Source organism: Platalea leucorodia (genome assembly GCF_965183815.1).
Source record: "Platalea leucorodia genome assembly, chromosome: Z".
Taxonomy (NCBI): Eukaryota; Metazoa; Chordata; class Aves; order Pelecaniformes; family Threskiornithidae; genus Platalea; species Platalea leucorodia.
The window spans coordinates 77,347,638-77,365,401 of NC_138858.1; the positions used below are offsets into that span (position 1 = coordinate 77,347,638).

The 17,764-nt window shown below is 38.4% G+C and overlaps 1 protein-coding gene across 4 annotated transcripts in view; it reads right to left on the bottom strand.

Annotated features, from left to right (window-relative positions):
- The window catches only part of PTBP3 (polypyrimidine tract binding protein 3), a 55,281-nt gene that overhangs the window by 11,049 nt on the left and 26,468 nt on the right, over nucleotides 1-17,764 (bottom strand). For 3 of the 4 annotated variants that reach the window (XM_082337548.1, XM_082337545.1, XM_082337547.1), the window contains 6 exons: nucleotides 13,702-13,871; nucleotides 12,668-12,814; nucleotides 7,691-7,849; nucleotides 4,763-4,873; nucleotides 1,573-1,747; nucleotides 1,406-1,447 (listed from right to left, as the gene is read on the bottom strand). In XM_082337548.1, coding sequence (XP_082193674.1) covers nucleotides 1,406-1,447; nucleotides 1,573-1,747; nucleotides 4,763-4,873; nucleotides 7,691-7,849; nucleotides 12,668-12,814; nucleotides 13,702-13,871 — 804 coding nt within the window. The remainder of the gene's footprint in view (nucleotides 1-1,405; nucleotides 1,448-1,572; nucleotides 1,748-4,762; nucleotides 4,874-7,690; nucleotides 7,850-12,667; nucleotides 12,815-13,701; nucleotides 13,872-17,764) is intronic. The other variant, XM_082337546.1, reaches the window with a different exon arrangement.

Below are 17,764 nucleotides of genomic sequence, written 5' to 3' on the forward strand. Positions count from 1 at the left end.
TATAATTCTTCATCAAAACTACATCCACTAGTAATAACATAGGAAGTATAAGCACTGACATGACTCCTAACATCTTTTCCTCATGTCATGCAACTGAGGACTGTCAAAACATGCCTATGGCAACATACGCGTGTTGTTACCTCTGACAGGAAAGCTAGAAGCATGCTTCTCCCAGTCTACAGCTACTTTTTTAAAAGAAAACTTTGCAGCTGCCTCACTGTGACTGCACTACGAACAGATTTTGATACAGACGTCAGACTCTTCTTTACACCAGCACCTGTGCTCTTCTTACTGTTACAGTAAATGTTCAGACTGAAAATGAGATTGCTAGCAATGACAAGCTTGGACAAGTGAGGTGGAAGGACATGGAGAAGCATTCCTGTGTTATCCTCCAAAAGCATGCATACAATTTTATCTCTGCTCTACAAGCACGTTTGTCCTTAATCTACTCTAATTGCACTTTCCCCTTCCATTGACATTTCAAATTGTGTAAGTCTAATTATCAGAACGTATCATAACAGCATGTTTCCATGATGCAGTATGGCAAATCCTCAAAAAAATTATAGAGACAGTTGTACGTTACATAAACATCCAAGGTCTACCTTTAAGGGGACCAGCAAAAACAACCAAGAAAGCAGTGAGTGCAACTCACTTTCTTACTCTAATCTAAGCTACCAAAGCCAACTATCCAAAAAAACAAACCAAAACCAGTATCTGCCCTAGCTATCACAGAAAACTAAAGGAAAAAAGGGAATTCTTTCCCAGCCCTTGCTGCTGTTCTAACCAACTGGACAGTTCTTAGATACCTATGCAACAGCTGACAGTCCTTAGCTGTGTATTATTGCTAATGGTTGTCAACAGAGAGGAAGAAGAATAGCTAAAATCACTCAAATTGCATTGTGAGCACTTCTGCCTGGTCATCAGATTTATCTGTTTGATGATTTGCATTATTACCAAACGATTAAATGAGCATGCATGAGCTATTTATGCCAAAAAGGCTTCTCCAGTGTGTCTTCAAACAGATGCTGTCTCCTCTATGCCATGGTAGTGACTTCTAAAATTCAAGAAAGTTTCTAAAATTTTATCTTTCAGAAGGTGACTACAAAACATACATAAATAAGTGTAGCATTTCTAAGTTTCTTATGGTTTTGTTTGTTACAGCAGGCAGTTATCCTAAAATATCAATAAAAAAGAGCTAACACCCTTAAAACACTTATTTTCAAGCAGTTTTAGGCAATCAGTGTCAATTGTGGATGACTGCCATTGACCGTTCTGACATGCAACATTTATTATACTAACTGTACCAATGATATCATTTCACAGCATTTTACAAATGTAGTTTTTGACAACACTTTGAATTTGCCCAAGAGCATTCCTCATGTTATAGTTTCAGATACTAACTTACCACGAGTAGGACTTTCTGCTTTCCATACAAACTTCGCTGGACCTAACAAACAGAAATGTACACAATGTGCACTTCTGTGAACCTGTCATGAAGCCAGAGCATAAATGCAACACAAAAAGCATAATGATCTTATTGTGTATTTATCACTAAAAGTGAAGGTTTCTTACCAAAGGTAGCACCTATGGATGGCTCCATGGGTGGCTGGCCCGCACCAAAAGGAAGGTCAAGGCGAGTGAAATCTCTGCTTTTGTCATTGTTGTACTTTACCTCAAGGTTAGTTAACTTGGAAAAATCAACACGCAGAGTGCAGCATGAAGTGTAGATACTTTGGCCATCCAGAGCCTGAAGAAAAATAATCACATTTTCAGAGGCAAAACACATAGTGGCAGCCACCACTGTAAGTTTACTTTATTTTCACCCCACAATTGTATCCAAACAGAAATTCATCCTCTGTTTTTAAGGTGCTGCGTTTAAACACCAAGTAGACAATTATACGGCCACTAGCCTCACCTAAATATCCTGTGTAGAGTACCAGTGTAGTCCACTAATTAGTAAGGATGAGGTTGCCTTGTGCCAATGGACAAAACCTAGCTTTAAGCATGACTTGTCTTTCTAGCTGCACTTCTAATCTTACTTGTTTCAACACATGATACCAAATGCAAGTAGCAGTACTAACTTGGAGATGTTTATTGTATGGAACTGTCCCTTACCTAAGCTGGTGAAGGGTCTAGAGAACAAGCCCTACAAGGAAACGGCTGAGGGAGCTGGGGTTGTTGAGCCTGGAGAAGAGGAGGCTGAGGGGAGACCTTATTGCTCTCTGCAACTACCTGAAAGGAGGCTGTAGTGAGGGGGGGGGTTGGTCTCTTCTCCCAAGTAACAAGTGATAGGATGTGAGGGAAAGGCCTCAAGTTGCACCGGGGGGGGTTAGATTGGATATTAGGAAAAATTTCTTTACCTAAAGGGTAGTCAGGCACTGGAAGAGGCTGCCCAGGGAAGTCGCTGAGTCCCCATCCCTGGAGGTATTTAAAAGATGTGTAGATGTGGTGCTTAGGGACATGGTTTAGTGGTGGATTTGGCAGTGCTAGGTTTACAGTTGGACCCAATGATCTTAAGGGTCTTTTCCAACCTAAAAGACTCTATAAAATCTGTCTTTGAAAAGTGGCTACGCTCAGAAAGATCACTGAAGTAGTATTTTCAGCCTATAACAGTCATAAAAGAATCATGATGGATGAAGGAGAAAAAACCACTCAAAAGATACTGGTTTGTTATAATTATTTGATATAATCTAGACTGAAATTATAATTTCTGTGAAATCTTTAATAGGGTATTATTTATTATTAATACTGTTCTTTAAGAAATAATGCTATTGCTAACAAACAGGCTATAATCCCAACTACCTTTACTGATTTCAAATATATACTTAATCTCTAAACCACATAGTGAATTTACCTACTGGACTAAAGTGCAAATAGCAATAGATAAATGTTCTGTGCCTTTAATTTTGAAGCTGAGAATAAAGTCAACTTCAATAACAAAAGTAGGATAAAAGTTCCATTCACTCTAGTCTTTTGGTAATTTTTTGAAAAAAACAAATGCTAAATACCACTTAATACCTAGCAGAATCTATTCTTCTATATACCTTCCATGGCAACTTTCAAATTTATTTTATTTATTTACTAATATTGAGCTGACCACATAGATTGAAGAGAAATACAAAGCATCTCAGGCTTAGTTTCAGGTAAGTGAAGTATTTTGTTTTCTGTCTTTATTTTTTACTTCACAGTTCAAGTATTATAATGTGATGATTTGTAACACTGCTGTCCCTTCTGCAAAAATCTTTGAGGTCTCAGCTCTTAATATTTAATTATGAAACTACTTCCCCATGAGGAAATTAACAATATTTTCTAGAAATTAAAATATTTAGCTATTATATGGAAACTAATTCGAAAAGCTGTTTTGAAAAAAGAAATGTATTGGGTTTACGTGTGAAGGTTTTGGTGGGGGGGGGCTGCTGTCCTTCTGTGGGAAGAGACCAGGGGCTGCCCCGTGCTGGACAGAGTGAGCTCCAGCCAGCTCCAAAACAGATCCGCTGCTGCCCAAAGCAGAGCCAGTCAGAACACTGGTAGCCCCTCTGTGATAACATGTTTAAGAAAGGGTAAGAAAGACTGTGCAACAGCTGGAGAGAGAGGACTGAGAAAAATGTGAGAGAAACAACCCTGCAGACACCAAGGTCAGAGAAGGAGGGGGAGGAGGAGGTGGTCCAGGCACCAGAGCAGAGATTCCCCTGGAGAAGGTCATGGTGAGGCAGGCTGTCCCCCTGCAGCCCACGGAGGTCCACAGTGGAGCAGATATCCACCTGCAGCCCGTGGGAAGGACCCACATTGGAGCATCTTGTGAAGGACTGTATCCCATGGGAAGGACCCACACTGGAGCAGGAGAACAGTGTGAGGAGGAAGGAGCAGCAAAGAAAGTGTTATGGACTGACTGAAAGCCTCATTCCCCATCCCCCTGCGGCGCTCGGCAGGAGGAGGTAGAAGGATTGAGAGTGAAGTTGAGCCTGGGAAGAAGGAGTAAGGGTGTGGGGAAGGTGTTTCTACTTTTGGTTTTGTTCCTCACTGTCCTACTTTATTTTTATTTTAATTGGCAATAAATTAAATCAATCTTCCCTAAGTTGAGTCTCTTGTGCCTGTGACGGTAATTGGTGAGCAATCTCTCTGTCCTTATCTTGACCCACAAGGTTTTCATCTTATTTTCTCCCTCTGTCCTGTTGAGGAAGGGAAGTGAGAGCAGCTTGGTAGGTGTCTGACAGCCAGCCAAGGTAAACTCACCACAGAAAATGTACATAAAGTAGGTGAGCTTTTCTTCATTACTGAGAACGTGCATTTTAAAAAATGGGTACAGCTGGTTTGAAATTAAGAAGTTCAAGGTGAAAACATTGATTACTGTAAATTTCTTACTGAAATTCAAACAAGTAAAACATGTAACATTCCTCTAATCTCTGGGCATTAAACTACACTATTCTTAGTATTGAATCTCACTGAAAATAGTCCATTTATTTTGAAAGGCAAAAGACTTTTTGGTCAACTACAGTTACCACCAGTTATCACTACTGACAGCTCCCATTTTTGTTTTGGTAGACTCATGCAGGTCTTGGGGTGTGTGCTATACATTTATGTTTTCAGTTGACCATAAGAGTATTATCTTCTTAACTAATGAGGGATGTCAAAGTTATTCATGTGCAACAAGAGCTGATGAAGTCATAAAGTTAATGATCAAGCTATCCCTAATGTTCCCCATTCATCTGGGGAAAAATAAACAAACAAACCAAAAAAATCAAGCTGAATACACTACATTTACCGTTTTGGCAGCAAATGCATTAACCGGATCAACATACTGGACCAAAGCTTGGAATTGATTATTCCTAGTGAAGGTGATAATCTTCAAGACACATCCAAATTTAGAGAAAATCTGCGTAAGAAAAAACATGGACTTTCAGAAACAATGAATAATACATGCATACTAAAAACTAGCATTTTAATACTTTATATAAATTTCTAAAAATTATTTCTTTTGTGAGAGCTGAACAGAAATTGAGTGAACTCAGAATTTTGTTTCAGGTAAAAAAAAATCTAAAAAGAGGGTACAAAAGATGGGGAAGAAAGATAAAATTTCCTTAAAGATTTAGCAATGGCTGTTCAACTAAGAGGAGGGAAGGCCAACCCAAAGAGGCATTTGTCCAATGTCTGCAGAGAAATTGTGGACAATCAAAGTTGAGGTTTGAGAAATGGACTTTCACAAGTCAGTTGAGATGGGAACTGCAAACTGCCTTTCAAGGTATCCACCTTTACATTCTATACTTCAAACATATTCTGCAAATTTGGTGACCAAAAATACATCTTGAATAGTTTATGTGCCTACAAATCAATTACGTAGACCCACTGTGCAAACTAGAAGACAAAGAAGGAAAGCAGTAAGACAAAGACCTACTTTGGGACCTACCCCTCTAATTCACAATTGAATAGTATTTGATTTATTGCAAATGCAAGCAATTAAATATATATACACTCAAAATGAGAGAGTGCACTACATGAAGGTGTCTATACAAAAGCAAAGCCACAAAGAATGAGGACAAAAGTATAGCTATCATGCAAGTGCAGCAAAACTATGTCCAAATTAACAGTGGAAAAGTGAGTTTGGGAAGTACTAACAGTTTTAGAGCAAACTGTTAGAATCGATGCAAAGTCAGGAAAGCAGAACCCCCCCAGACAAGTATTAAATCTGGAATGGAAAGAAAGGCCAGAGATAAGGACAAGCATCTCTTACAAACCTATCAGGCCTAGAATCATGGATAGAAGACATACTGTCCTAACCCTTTGTGCCTAGTTTTTCAGTCTCTCAGAAACAACGTTTTTATGCTGCAGTCATCGTTTTGTGGTAGAAGACAGAACAGAAACCTTTTTCACAGCAACTTAAAATTAGCCATTGAGTTCCTGTTCACAAAGCACTTCCCCTTAAGAAAGGCCTGAATACAACTTCTGAACATGTGCTTTTCCATGTTTGTCCACAAGACCAAATAGACCTTTTTGAAGATAATGAAATTCAATGTATTTCTGTTCGGTTTTAAACATAAAATCCACTGTATATATCAATTTTGTTTCTGCAAAGATAACAATGAATATTCTGTTTCTTACAGTGACTATCTTAAGGTGAGTTGTGGTAAAAAAAAAAAAGGTTAGTTTCTTGACAAGCAGTTATAACTTACAAAATATTATCAGTTTTGGATGACAGCTTGCCTACTAGTGTTCCACATGATGCTATACTTACCAGTGAAAATTTTCATTTCCATTAACCTTACCACACTTACAAAGTAATGTTACATTGTAGCTATCAGGCACAAAGTGCTGCATTAATTAGAGGAGATTGTCCCTGTTAAGAATTTCAAACAAGCTCCCTTTTCAAATATTGCTTAATTTTCTAGACCTATTGCAAAAGTTGAGTTAGGGTCATTGGGCAATTCAAAGACCGAAAATATAGTTCTGTTGCACTGAAGTAAACATTAATCAAATTAAAGTAATTTAACATGAACCTTCTCTTCCACTGCCTGCTTAGTGAAAAACCAACCACCAAACAAAAAATCCACACAAGATTAGATCCAGGAATTGCTGTTGCACTATTAAACTCGTACAGCTCCTATAACCACAGAAGTTTGTTCTCAGGTTATTCTGAGTGCACTAGTAACCCTAAACAGTTGACATAGTATTTGCACAAGCTCAATAATGAGTGAACAATACTCATAGATAAAAACAAAAGTTTAGATCAGGCAAATTGCTACATCAAAGTGCTAGTATACTAGTTAATCAGTATCACGGTGTGGAGATCCACAGAACAAGGAAATATTGAGAGGTAAAAGGAAAAATAAAGTGTTGATAACAATCAACTCTTGTTTGAGATGCTAGTAGAGCAGCAAAAATCTTCTTCCAGGACTGCAGGTTCTTGAAAAAACATCCCAGTTATTTAAAATCACGTTAATTCAAGAAACTCATATTTGGGGCATGTTTTTTATTGCACAAATTTACTAGTAATTACAAAAGCTTCAAGTATGAAACCCTTTGCTATATCTGAAAAAAGTACTGACAAATCCTTTAGGCACAAAGAAATAGTCTTATAAAGTTATTGTTTTTAAACTTACAGTTCTCAACAGCATAGCACAACCCCTAGCAGGAGTTATGGTAACCTCTTTCATAGCTGTAGCCCACCACTATTCCAGGGTTTCAGAGGCAGTTAAAGTAAATGGCATTCTAACAATTGATGAACAATCAAAAACATTTGTCCAAGCAACTATACTTGTATATTTCATCACTTGGATCAAATTATAAAAGTGAATATAAACCCCCAAAATATAATCCAAACTACAAAAGTTACTCAGTACAAAGAGCACTAAAATATTGGTCCACAAGTTCATAACAATCAGTATTTCACTAGCTCATCATGTGGGCATAAACTAGAAATAACACCTCAAGTTTGTTGCTGCTTCCACAGAAATGAAGAAAGAAATGAAAGATAACATGAAAAGCTGAGTACAAAAGCTCTGTCTGCTTTGATTTTTTTGTGCAAAACTGATTCAAGCCTAGATGCCTACATTGCAACAAATCATTTTAAAGTGACAGTCCTCATTCAAATGATTAAGGATCCACAGATACTTTAAAAAAAAAAAAAAAAAGTTAATGGATTTACAATGGCAACATGGGAACAGATTTAACTATTTTTTTTAGCAATCCTCATTACCTGATACAGCACTTCTAAAGTGACAGGGTAGAAAAGATTTTCAACAATGATTCGAAGAACAGAACCTTGACCTGGAAGGAGCCCACCTTCAAGAGCACTTGTAACAGCCAGGCTTCCAGATTGCATAGCATTCACAGCTTGCAATGCAGCTTGGGCTCTCTGAAATCATGACACAGCAGAGACCAAAATTAACTTACACACATACAAATTATTCATATCGAAACAAAGTTCTCTTACAAAGAAAAGCATGTAAAATGCATTTAAAATGCAAATTTAAAAAAAAAAACATATTCCCTTTATCCGATTATGGATTCAAATCCCACGTTAATAGGTAAATCATACCTCTTCCTTCCCTTCCCCCTCCCCTAAAAGAAGTCAGATCATACTTTCACAGAATTATGACTTTCTTTTTTAGTTAAACTGTTACTACTTTGTAATGCCTTATAGACACAATTTTGCTTTGATTCAGTAAGCTTCTGTCATTCTAGAGATTTTCCAGCAAATCAATATGATGGCAATATTGTAATAGACTAACAACCTGTCAGTGTACCTGTCATGGTTTAACCCCAGCTGGCTACTAAGCACCACACAGCCTGACAGTTTTCTCACTTCTACTCTGCTGATTCTCTCCCCCATCCCACCAGGGGGGAGAGAGCGAGCGGCTGCATGGTGCTTACTTGCCTGCTGGGGTTAAACCACGACAGTACCAAAAACTATTTGCTCTGCTTTATTAGGATTTCATTCTCTTCAGGAACTAAGTTTTGCTGGGGATAAGCTTAGAGGTGGATACCCTGCTCTTTTTTTCTGAGCCAAGCCATCAACCACAAAAAACACCTTTAAATCTCACTCCTCAAACTGCCTCACTGGACTTCAGAAGTCTCTATGCTTGTTTTTGATAGTCTTTCCTCAAAAAGGTCTTCAGACTACCTCTGAGGGCACTATGGAGAGATGTTATTTTCCAAATGTAGGGTTGTGACTTGAAGTCATCTCTCAGTAACACTATTTCCTCGGAAGATGGACTAAACATGGCACACGGTAAAGATGTTACCCAGTTTCAGAAACATGTAATCCTGCAAAATAATCTGTACTTCAGGCCTGAGCCTAGATGCTAGGTCGGTAAGGTAGTGTTCAGCTGCTCTCCTAGGGTCTCTAAAATTTAAATAAAATTCAAATGTAACAGCGCAAAAAAAAATTTTTAAAGGAGACAATGTCATTTTTATAGAAGGAGAAAGCAAGTGTCACACACTGAGTTGAAAATACTCTGAGAAACGGATACAAGGAGTCTTATTTGCAAATATGAGTATAGTTTTCCTGAGGTTGTTACATATACCACAACCTTAAAAAAAACTTTTTATTTTATTTATTTGTTTTTGCAGATAACAAACCAATCCAGCAATCTTCAATGAGGAAAGACACAAATAACATTTATCAGATTGACAAGCTTGCAGGATTTCAGTGACTTTTGTGTCAGCACAAATTATAAATGAGCACTGATTTTTGCCCCAATCACTACTTGCAACATTCTTATAGAAAACAAAATCGTGATACACACATCGTGTTATATAATTTATGTATCTAAATGGCAGGTCATTTGCAATTCATCCAGGAATCCAAAAATTCAATATGATGGTTTGTATACTTTGATCTTGTTGTGCAAAGAGTATTTCCTTGTTTAGAGATTAGAATTTAAATCAGTCATCTGCAATGTTCAATTCATATTCTTAAGAAATCAATTTTTAGTACTTCAAAAATACAAGGAAGAAAATAATTCTGGTGTTTGGCATGAAGTTACACATAAAACTGATGTTTTATCAGTGAAAAATATCCGTTTTATTGGATCTAGGCTTCTTTTTAGAATAAACAGTCAACATTAAAAAAGACAACACTATTAAGAATAAACTTGAACAACTTAAAGATGATGATTTGCTATTCCTGAGTTTGGCAAGTCCTTGGAACCATGCCAACAACACAAATCTTACAAAAGCAGGTTACATGACCCCTCACAATAACATCCATATCTGATAAAGTGAAATGCTTCAAAAGAGCTGCTTTTTGGGCAGCAAGTGGTTCATCATGCATCAGCTGGGTTTGCTCTTCCATGTGTTCTTCATATAGCATCTACAGACCCATGATTAGCAATTAACTTTAAGAAAACACAAACATATAAAATTGAAGTGGTATGTTTTTGTGGTGTTCCTGCTACTGTATTATGGACACAGTAACAGCGGGAAAAAAATCAGGACTAATTTTTCAGAGAAAAGATTTACCAGAGAAGACATGATATTTTCTTCATATTCTGAAGCTATTGAGAGCTGTTACCTAATGTTAAAACTTAGGAATGGAAAAAGTTATTTAAAACATATTGTAAGCAAGTACTTCTAGTGTAGAATGTAATAGCAGGGTCACCTACAGCAGGATGCTTAGGACCGTTTCCAGTCAGGTTTTTAATGTATCTGAGGATGGAGACTCCACAATCTCTCAGAGAATCCCATTCCAACGTTTGACCACTCTCACAGTAAAAAGATGTTTTTTTTTTTTTTTTAAGTGGATTTTTCAGTATTTAAACTTATGCTCATTGCCTATTGTCCTGTCACTGGGCACCACTGAAAAGTGTCTGTCTCCACCCTCTTTACTCCTCCCTCACCACATATTTGCAGATATTGCTAAGGTACCCCCAAGCCTTCTCTTCTTCATCCTTGTATCATAGATGCTCCAGTTCCTTAACAATCTTCATGGCCTTTTCCTGGATTTGCTCCACTATGTCCATGTCTCTCCTGTACTGAGGAGCCCAGGACTGGACACAGCATTCCAGATGTGTCTCATCGATGTTGAGTAGAGGGGAAGGTCATCTCCCTCAATCTGCCAGCAACTCTGCCTTCTGCATCCCAGGAGGCGGAGGGCATGTGTGTTATCCACCAGGACACCCAGGTCCTTCTCTGCCAAGCTGCTTTCCAGCTGCTTGGCTCTAGTGTACAATGGTCCCTAGGGTTAATCCTCCTCAGGTGCAGGAGTTGGCATTTCCCTGTGTTGAACTTAATGAGGTTCCTCCTGTCAGTCCATTTCTCCAGATTTTCAAGGTCCTTCTGAATGGCAGCACAACCATGTGGGGTGTCAGCTTCCCATGGGACTCTACTCCCAGTCCCATGTTGTCAGCAGACTTGCTGAGGATGTTCCCCATCCCATCTTCCAGGACATTAATGAAGACGTTAAACAGTGTTGGACACAGTATCAACCCCTAGGGTACTCCACTAGCGACTGGCCCCCAGCTGGACTTCATGCCACTGGTCACAACCATTTTAGCCTTTCAGATGACTTCACAGTCTACTTATCTAGACTGTATTTAATCAGTGTGTCTATTGGGATGTTACAGGAAACAATGTGGAAAGTCTTACCAAAATAAAGATAAACAACATCCACTGCTCTCCTCTGATCCACCAAACCAGTCTTCTCACCGTACAAGGCTATCATATTGGTCAGGCATTACTTCCTTTTCAAAAACCCATGCTGGCTTTTCCCAACCACCTTCTTGTCCTTAGAATGTTTGGAAATGGTTTCCAGGATTAGTTGCTCCATTACCTTCCCAGGGACCAAGGTAAGGCTGATCAGCCAGTGGTTCCCTGGATCCTCCTTCTTGTCCTTTTTTAAGATAGGAGAGAGATTTGCTTTCTTCTAGTCCTCAGGAACCTCCTCCAATTGCCATGACCTTTCCATGATGGTAAGGGCGGCCTTGCAATGTCATCAGCCAGCTCCCTCAGCACTCACAAGTGATCTCATTAGGGCCACAGACTTTTGTTTATCCAGTTTGGTTAAATGTTCCCTAATGAGATTCTTCTCTACTTCCTTCATCAGGACTTTCCCACTGTTCTCAGTTGCTTGGTATTCCCGAGGGCAAGTCTTAACCACTAAAGACTGAGGAGCAGGCATCCAGTACTTCAGCCTTTTCCATGCCCTTTGTCATGAGGGCCCCTGCCCCATTCAGTAGCAGGCCCACATATTCCCTAAATCTTCCTTTTGCTGCTAATACACTCTGAGGAGCCATTCTTGTTGCTGTTCACATCCCTCGCCAGAGCCAACTCCATGTCGTCTTTGACTTTCCTAACCACATCCCTGCGCGTTCAGATAATGCTCTATATTCCTCCTGGGTCACCTGTCCGTGATTCTACCTGCTCTATGCATCTTTTTTATGTTTGAGTTCAGTCAGGAGCTCCTTGGTCATCCAAGCAGTCCTCCCACCACCTTCACTTGATTTCCTGCTCGTCAGGATGAACCATTCTTGAGCCTGAGCTCCTCCACAGTAATTTTACAGATATTGAGAAGTCCCTGTCTGAAAGAAGTTACTGCTTAGATAACAACAGACAGAAATAATATCTATCAGAATTTGATTATTGGTGTAGCATAGAATAATCTGTTTATTTGCTAATGTTGTGGTTTAACCCTGGTAGGCAGCTAAGTGCCACACAGCTGCTCGGTCGCTTCCCCCGAGCAGGATGGGGAGAGAATCAGAAGGGTAAAAGTGAGAAAACTCATGGGCTGAGATACAGACAGTTTAATAGGTGAAGCAAAATCTGCACATGCAAGCAAGGCAAAATAAGGAATTCCTCTACTACATCAGCAGGCAGGTGTTCAGCCATCTCCAGGAAAGCAGGGCTTCATCACGTGTAATAGTTACTTGGGAAGACAAAACACCATCACTCCGAATGTCCCACCTTCCCCCTTCTTCCCCCAGCTTTCATTGCTGAGCATGACGTCCTATGGTGTGGGATATCCCTTTGGTCAGTTGGGGTCAGCTGTCCCAGCTGTGTCCCCTCCCAACTTCTTGTGCACTCACACTGGCAGGGCAGTGTGAGAAGCAGAAAAGGCCTTGACGCTATGTAAGTGTCACAAGCTACTATGAAGAAAATGAACTCTTATCCTAGCCAAAACCAGTACACAACTCATGTGCAATTCTGTCTTGTTAAATAGAAATATTATACTTACAGCCTGATTAGGTAGATTGTCAGTCTTAAGTTCTCTGTGATTAGAATACTGAATATAAACAGGTTGACTACGGAGGTGAGGTTTAGCAGGAGTATAGTAGTTCACCATAGTAACAGCAGCTTCTTCAGAAGCCATTTCCAAAAATGCCTGCAACCAATACATAGCAGTTTTCAGTGTTGTTTTGTTTGCAGGAGAGAACAAAGCATCAAAGGACCGTTTATTCCCAATTCCACTCTCACTAGAAAAAGATCATGTGAAAGTACAGTACTGATTTGCTCAGCATTAAAATGCATTTGTGTGTGTGCATTTATGGGGATATTTAATTTGATTTGTGGGTTTTCTTAAAAGGTTTTACATTGTAAGTACAATAAGTCATTAAAGAAGAGGTGGAATAAGTATGACATATGGGAAGCAATGCTGCTAAAAATACCACACTGCTGATGAATTTATTAGATTCCTGAATCCAAGCACTAGTACCTAGGTAGCAGATACACGTAATGATTTAAAAAGTAGGAACAGGACACTAAACATCTATCAGTTTGTGCGTTATATTAACCCAGCTCGGTGCTCTAGACAATTTTTGAATGAATGGCTCCTATTTTTAGGATTTCAGTGTTTATTCATGATGTGAACTACCCTGTCACATCCAAAAGGATTAAAAAAAAAAACCTAAGCAATTTGTTTCACGTGAAAATGAGCATGCATGTTAATTATTTAATCAGGCAGGTTATTTCAAGACATGTGTCGACATCAATCGTGACAATGTAGTTCTTTATCATCAATATGTTCTTACATAAGGTGGATATAATGTTTAGCAATGTTATTAAGAAGTTACTAGATCATTATTTAATCCAAAAGTATATTAAAAAACTTTAAAAATCATTTCACATTTGAAAACACGAAAATCTTGAGCTATCAATGACATATTTAAAAATCGTTAAAATCATTTCAGCCAAATGCAATAGCAACAGGGTCATAACATGAACCACATCTTCAGCCTTGCTCTTATAATTGAAACATTGAAAATTACATACCTGACTTTTTCCTTTTAGCATCAAGATGTTGGTTACTTTGCCAAAAGGGAGGCCTAATGAAATGATTTCTGCTTCAGTAACATCCCTTGGAATTTTACGAAGATGAAGGACACGTGAAGGGGAGCATGGTGATTTGTCTCCTTTAAATTTCTTCTTGTCATTCCCATTATCTAAAATATTTTAGGGAGGTGGATGGACAAGCAAACAAGACAAACTTATTGCACAGTATAGATACCAAAACCTAGAAGTGAGAAACTGCTATCTCAGCACTGACATTGACTTATCTCTAGCTCTTAGAATCCTAAGAAAGGATAGTTCATATGTAACCAAAGGACAGTTTAAAAAGACGCCTTCAGCTCCAAGCCTCCACTGCATGTGGAATGCGTGGTGTGTTTGTTTTGCTTTGGGTTTGTTTGTTTCTTTCTTTTCTTTTTTGCTTTTTTTTTTTAAGTCTTACAGACAGAGAGGCCAATAACTTCTTCCCAAATACCCATGTAACATATTTACAAAATGTTAAATACACAGAAGAGGGGAAAGTAGTAATTAGGAGGTAATAGTCTTTTTTTATTATTATTATTACTAACTTATCTTCCTGCATGGTATGTTTCTTAATTAGATTCAGTTGCTACCTCAAATAATTTTTTTTTTTTTTTATTTTAGTAAAGAAAGCCTGCTGTCCCACATGGTTGCAAGTTTTAAAAAGTCTTTGAAAAGGATAGACAGCAGTGAGGCTTGAAATCCATACAGATTCTAACGTCTTCCACTTTGGCAAACTGCCTTTTTTTTAACATATTCCTATTTGGATCCTGTAAAAGGTAAGTGATCGATGGTTATATTTTAAGGAGATGACTCTGAGTCCTTGAGAGCACTTTTAAGCAGAACACCACATCTGGAACAGGCATATTGTTCTAGAAGCTATCACAATGGAATAATATTGTAAAGTAGTAAAAATGAAATTCATTAGCCAAACTACAGATCCCAGCCAGAGATTCTCCTAAAGCAACCTACAGAGGCTGATGAGATTTGGCGAAAAAAATATCCTAAACTGAGAGGAAAGACAGCATATTTGATGGAAATTGTATTAAGTCTAACTGCATACCACTTAAGTTAAAGGAAGAAGCAGCATTCTTTTTTACTTATGTGCCACAAATAGTTTCATTCCACCAAGAGAGAGAGCCTTAACATCTCCTGTGTTGCATTTAGCCTTCCAAGGAGAATAACAAAAGATTAGGAAAAAAATATCTGTATGCACTTAGTAAGTAACTTCAGATTTTGCTGTATGTTTTGAGTACAGTCTAAGGCTGAGAAGTGGTTCAGACAAGTCATTCTGTATAAGTATCTTTACAGAGGGTTTTTTTTACTAGTGGAAGTCTGTAAAACTCCCAAGTTAGATGATCTAAACCCCAACCATGGCACACTCATAAGCCAAGTTAACTAATTCCCCTACCTGCAAAACAGAAAAGTCTGTTATGCATTGATTTTTCCATCAAGAAATTTTAAATGGCATCATGTGCTCTGTGTGCATTCTGAAAAATGTGAACATGTGACACACTTGTTGGGGATGAGACTTTAAGACAAACAGAAACATATTAAATGCATATCAGTACCAAACCACAACAGGATATGTTACTATTAAAGGCTAAGAACCCATCCTATTTTGTTAAATCTACTTTTCAGGTTCAAAATGGACAAGATATCCTTGACTTTACTAAATCAAGGACTGCTTGACTAAAGAAAGCAGGAAATGAAACCTAACAGTAATTTTGCCTTTAGTTTAAGATGAGAAACTCTTGCATAAGTAAACTTTCTGGATTCTGACTCATTATCAGAGGTAACAAGATGGAGCTAAGTGGCAAGCACAGGATTTTCTCTCTGCATCTTCACTGTTACAGGAGTTTTCAGGTCAGGCATTCAGCCAAAAAGGACAGTGCTTACCAGAACAGTTTCACCCTGTGTACATACAGTGTGCATACTCTATTTCACTATCTACCCATTAGCAAGCATATGTTAGCTCTAGTTGATCTGGCTTCTGAACAGTTACCAACACCTGACCTAACAATGCTATTAAAGTGCTTCTTTTCCTGTTGTAATTATATTAAGTTTTGTGGAACTTTAGCTAAGTCACTAAATCAGCAATAAAAGCTAGCACTCATTCCATCCCAAGCATAAAGACCTCAGCATTTTTTGAACCATGCCTTCTTTCTCCAGCTGTTGTTTGATACTAATGTTGATGCAGAGCGACAATTATGTGTTTTTTCTGGAATCTAAATTTCAAAATTGATTCAACAATTCTTTAAAGCATGTTCAACATCTCTTCTAAATTTTATACTCAATTAGGTGAAAGCAAAAAATGCTTTCAGACATACAAAGATACAAGAAGCCTTATGAACAAAGTGAAATCTGGGGTCTGGTGCTAAAAAGGGAAGTTCATTACAATCATGATTCATGACTGGTGCAAATATATTTCCCAAGTGACTAGCCTCAGATCAAGAATCGCAAAACATATTTTAGATATGTAACCCACCAGACCAAAAAAATGCTGCAGGTGAAGCAGTTGTATTAGGTAAAGAGATGCACCTCAATAGAGATTATATAAATCCAAAATTAAGTACAGGGCTATCAATGAGAATTAGAGGGGTTTGGAATTTATTAGGAGACAAACACATCTATCTCATTTTAAAGTTTAATATCATTTAGACACCCTGGATGTCACTATGAAGGATCAGTGGTTGGACTGGTAATTAATAAAAGCGACTTGAACTCAATACAAATTTATATTCCTTGCCAGCTGGTTTCTTCTCACAAAAATACCATCTACACAGGCCTGAAATATATTTCAGCTATTAAATTGCTGAGTTATAAGCTAATGCTGTCTCAAGCCAAGCAGAAGCCTCTGGACGTCACGCTGAATCGATTAGCAGAAGTATGAACAATCTGACATGTGCAAGTCAAAGACATCAAAAAGAAAAATCTTCAAGTTAGCTCCTCAGACTCTTCCTTCCCCTTCTTCCCTATTGGAAATAGCAAGTAGGGCTTAGATGCTTATCAAGAGGTCATATGCTGTGTCCCTTGCCCCATTGTAAAATCAACTATTTGGAAACCACTGCTGACAGGCAATTGTCTATGTCATGAGTTAGTTAATTTACTTTACTTAAAGTTAACTTATGCAGCCATGGGCCATTAATACTTCAAGCCCACCTAAGCTGAAAGTACATCTAAAGGAAGCAATCCCAGCTTTCTCTCACTTTCAACTTTTTGTCTGATCTAAAACCACAGGTAACCAAATACACTTACTGCATCTTTCTCAACACATGGAGTGGGGCAGAGCAGAAATTTCTTTGGATGGTAGTACTAGTTTAACATGTTTGAAGAAACATGTGGCTGTGGTTTCACACTGAGTCATCACATTGCTTAAATAGACCCAGTTTCCTTACCCTGCACCTGTCTATCCAATTTCCTACCACCTCCCAAAAAAATCACTCTGCTGAAGAACAACCTGTGCAGATATGTACCACATCAAGAAAACATCTGATTGAGGGAAAAAAAAAAATCATTTTTCCTACTGCTTCCCTTGCAAAAACACTACCATTCATGTCAACTCGTAGAGACTGTGTGCAGACAAGAACTGGCAGGAAAACATCTGGAAACAAATCACAGGACTGACTGTACTGCTGCTCAAGAAGTTCTGGACGCAGGGTAGAAAGCAGGAACAAGAACACCCAAGGAATCAGCTTAACTGTTTATCACGAATCCACAGATCGTGCCCTATGTTCCACCAAACTGACACTTACATAGGATATTCATCTTCTGTCTTTGTAATCCTGACAACCTTGAAATACTTCAAAAATTCCTTTCAAATGCACAACTAGAGGAAAATTGAGTAGGCACTTCAAGAATCTGTACAGAAGGCTACCTGCTTGATCATGATTACAGAAAATAGATTTTTTTTTTTTTTTTCCATTTCAACTGATCAGTTTTGGAGCTCCTCAGTACTGTTATTGAAATGGATAGACTCCAGTGGCTCCACTGCTGGAGTCAGATTACAGTTCAGGCTTGGTGAGGC